This window comes from Bidens hawaiensis, unplaced genomic scaffold (assembly GCF_021521415.1).
Source record: "Bidens hawaiensis isolate Kalapana, Puna unplaced genomic scaffold, B.hawaiensis_p1.1 tig00003469_1, whole genome shotgun sequence".
Lineage (NCBI taxonomy): Eukaryota > Viridiplantae > Streptophyta > Magnoliopsida > Asterales > Asteraceae > Bidens > Bidens hawaiensis.
This window is the reverse complement of record NW_027491193.1, coordinates 126,169-129,859: the sequence shown is the minus strand read 5'-3', so window position 1 is coordinate 129,859 and position 3,691 is coordinate 126,169. Positions and strand designations below refer to the sequence as shown.

At 33.5% G+C, this 3,691-nt stretch overlaps 1 protein-coding gene across 1 annotated transcript; it reads left to right on the top strand.

Annotated features, from left to right (window-relative positions):
* The first annotated feature begins 1,495 nt into the window (after positions 1 to 1,495).
* LOC143623453 (nucleoside diphosphate kinase-like) lies at positions 1,496 to 3,381 on the top strand. Its single transcript, XM_077094358.1, has 4 exons — positions 1,496 to 1,643; positions 1,911 to 1,959; positions 2,813 to 3,044; positions 3,130 to 3,381. Exons 1-4 carry the CDS (start codon positions 1,593 to 1,595, stop codon positions 3,242 to 3,244), a joined length of 447 nt encoding a protein of 148 aa, XP_076950473.1. The 5' UTR covers positions 1,496 to 1,592; the 3' UTR covers positions 3,245 to 3,381.
* The last annotated feature ends 310 nt before the right edge of the window (positions 3,382 to 3,691 follow it).

Genomic DNA, 3,691 nt, shown 5'->3' with positions numbered 1-3,691 from the left:
ATTAACCCTCGCATAGAGGTGCACAAATCGGGTATTAGAAACACGGGTTCGGGTATGATTGGGTATTGGAAAATCGGGTATTAGCAATATGGGGCATTGCCTCTAAAAACATACCCTATGTATTAGGCTCGGGTCGGTTATAGAGCCGGGTATTCAAAAACCGGTCATTTGAATACCTATTTATGGGTATTGAAAAACCATATTTTCGGGTTTTTTTGGATTTTTTTTCCGGATATTTTTTTGGTATAGATTGTAATTTTTTATGGTATTTTCCAGTTTTTTTTGAGTAATTTCAGGCATAGATCGGATATTTGAAAAATCCAGTTTTGGGTATTGGAAAAACCCGGTTCCGGGTATGGAACCAATTCGGGTTTTCGGGTGTTACCGGGTACAAATCGGGTCCGGTTCGGGTACTGGTTTTGATACTAAAATGCATGCAATATCCATACCCTACGAGTAGGATCAGGTACGGGTTCGGGTATTAGAAACCCGGGTATAAATAGAGCCGGATCCGGGCTTATTTTCGGGTCCAGTTTCAGGTTTGGGTTTTTGTCACCTATACCCAGCATGCCTATGGTAACAAAAATTCATTATTTACGTTTTGTATGGGCCGGATTTGGGCTCTCAAGCCCCAATACTTCTTATATTTGTCCGATACCAAACCCAAGTACCCAACCTTATTATTCATTCACCTCCGAAGTCCAATCTGGTGAGTTATTGGATGTTTGGATTTGGCTTATGTTGTGAGCATTAACCGATTCGAGATGAACCAAAAATAAAAAAAATCAAACCGAAATTAAACGATAACCAAATTAATCGAAAATGATCATTTATTTTTTGTATCCTCAGTTAACCGAGCCAAGCCAAACAAAACTATTAATATTAGTATAGATTTTATCTTTATTTCTCATGTATTTCATATTTTATACCACCTTTTTATGTATTTATATACCACCATTTCATATATTTATATATCAATATATATTAATGTCACGTATTTATAAATTCATTTCATTTATTTTAAAAAGGCATCCATTTCATTATTTCTAAGTAAATAGTTTAGCCCAAAATTGATTTTAGTAATTAACCAAGGCGAATCAAAAACCAAACCGATTAACTGATAAGTGATTGATTAATTTAGTTAAGACTATTAATCGAGTCAACCCATGCAAACCCCTACTTCAAGTTAAAAGTAATAAAACAAAGTAGGTCGTAAACACAAAGTCATGGTTTTAAAAGTCTCATCTAGACGCTGATTAATCCCCCTAATCAATTCCTCCACCGACCAATCGCCGATTAATCGTTATTTGATCAAAATTTAAGAACTTTATACAAAAATTGGTATATTTAAATTATAACATATAAATTATAATCTGATTAATCCTGATTAATCCTTGTTATTTGATAATTCTTACCTCGCCGCGACACCGGCTGACTACTATATATAATAACTGGAGGGTAAATTCGTAAAAAGCAAGGAAGAATATTCCTGGCACTTAGGGTTTGACCCATCGGACGTATAAATTATCGTTTTCTCCACAAACCACCGATTTGCTTGCAATTGCAAAACCCTAAACACACAGAGATCACAGATGGAGCAAACGTTTATCATGATTAAGCCTGACGGCGTTCAAAGAGGCCTCGTAAGTCATCTTCCTTCTCTTTATTATTATTATTAATAATTTTACTCACAATTCAACCTCTCAAACCCGAAATTTCAATTAGGGTTTTGATGACTCTGTTTATCGATTTCTCGATTCAAAACATCAAAACACTGATTGGGTTCTAATCAATTCTGGGTTTTGTTTGATTTGTGAATTAATTTAATAATATTGTATAAGTTTTAATGCGTGATGTACAAGTTATACGATTGATTAAGTGTTAATGAAATGAATTCGATTTTGTATTAGGTTGGTGAAATCATTGGTAGATTTGAGAAGAAAGGCTTCACTTTGAAAGGTACAACTTTTACTTGATTACTTGGTCAAGTTTATTACACATAAAGATCAAGGAAATTGGGGACTAATGGGTCCTGTTAATTATGATTGTGTTTAATGTTTATTGTTGATTATATACATGTTACCATTTGATTGGTTTTTTTACTTTATTATTCAAAGTTAAGTTGTAATTGTTGCATCAAAGGTTATTAAGAGATTTAATTGATTAATTAGATTCAATTATTAATGTTAGTATAGTTATTCTTCTCTTAAAAAGATTTTTGTTTCGAGTTTCGGATGTCTCTCGTAGATTGCTAAGTTACTTTTATTTTTTATCTATTATCTAATAATAACCGTTTTGTTGTGAAATTTTCATAAATGATTAATTCTAAGGGATCTGAATGAAATAGTTATGGACCTTGGTTATTGTTTAGTGATTATTCCTTTCGAATTTAATCTATAGTACGGGGTAAATGTGAAAAACGCGCGTCATTAAATAGCAACCAATATATTGGGTCATTTGATTAAACCATTTATGAAAATGTTCACAAGTCTACATTTTTGAAAGTTGATTTGTTTTTGTAATTAGAAAACATGTTGAGGTACTACAGGAGGAAACACTATTGAACTTGATTACTATTTCTTCGTCTTATCTTCTCTCTCTTTGTAATATTTGAAACTAAAGTTACTTATTTACTGTTATTATCATTACAAACTATCAAATTTGCATCATGATTAATTGTTGTGATTGTATAGGAATCTTTTGTAGTCAATTTTTTTCTTTAACAAAAGCTTCTTTGATGATGTGTTTCATAATAACGTTATATACGTTACTTTTTACATGTTTATTTCAACTGTTGACATTGTGAAATTAGGATTGAAGCTTTTGACTGTTGAACAAGCTTTCGCCGAGAAGCATTATGCTGACTTGTCCGCAAAGCCTTTCTTTAACGGGCTAGTTGAATACATCATCTCTGGACCCGTTGTTGCCATGGTTTGGGAAGGCAAGAATGTGGTCACCACCGGTCGCAAGATCATCGGTGCTACCAACCCTGCTGAGTCAGCTCCTGGCACCATCCGTGGTGATTTTGCCATTGACATTGGAAGGTATTATTATTTGTCAAAATCGATTTTGACTTGTACTTTGTTTGACTTGTGATAGTTTTAATATATTGTGTATTTGTGTGTGCAGAAATGTTATTCATGGTAGTGACGCTGTTGAAAGCGCAAAGAAGGAGATTGGTTTGTGGTTCCCCGAGGGTGTTGCTAACTGGTCAAGCAGCCTTCACCCATGGATCTATGAATAAGTGTTGGTCAAGCTTTTATGCCATTACTACCCTTTATTTGTCTAGTGTGAGGGTGTTTTTTATTTAGAATTGGTCTTTGTTTATGGATGATGAACCTTTTGGATGATGTTAAACCAGTTTTATTATCGGGTTTGCTATATCGTTATTGTCTCTTTGGTATGGTAGCTTTGTTAGACAATATATTATGTTAGATCTTATATTTACAATCTTGATTTTAGATGGTAGTTGAATGTAATATTCTATCCTATATATAGGGATCTATTGTAATGCATTAGTCAAGAAATCAATAATCAAAATCACATTACGTGTTTTAACTTGGTATCACAGCCAAGGTATTCAAACCCTAGCTGCCGTCAACAACCAATTGCAGCCTACATCATATTTTTTTTTCTCTTCTCTGTCGATCAACAACTCTACCCTAATTCATCATGGCCATGATTACTACCT

Bases quoted from the DNA above. Each gene is read 5' to 3' on its own strand.
- LOC143623453 (XM_077094358.1), top strand. From the start codon at position 1,593: ATGGAGCAAACGTTTATCATGATTAAGCCTGACGGCGTTCAAAGAGGC. The intron at 1,644-1,910 runs GTAAGTCATCTT...ATTTTGTATTAG, and splicing joins ACGGCGTTCAAAGAGGCCTC to GTTGGTGAAATCATTGGTAG. The intron at 3,045-3,129 runs GTATTATTATTT...TTGTGTGTGCAG, and splicing joins TTTGCCATTGACATTGGAAG to AAATGTTATTCATGGTAGTG.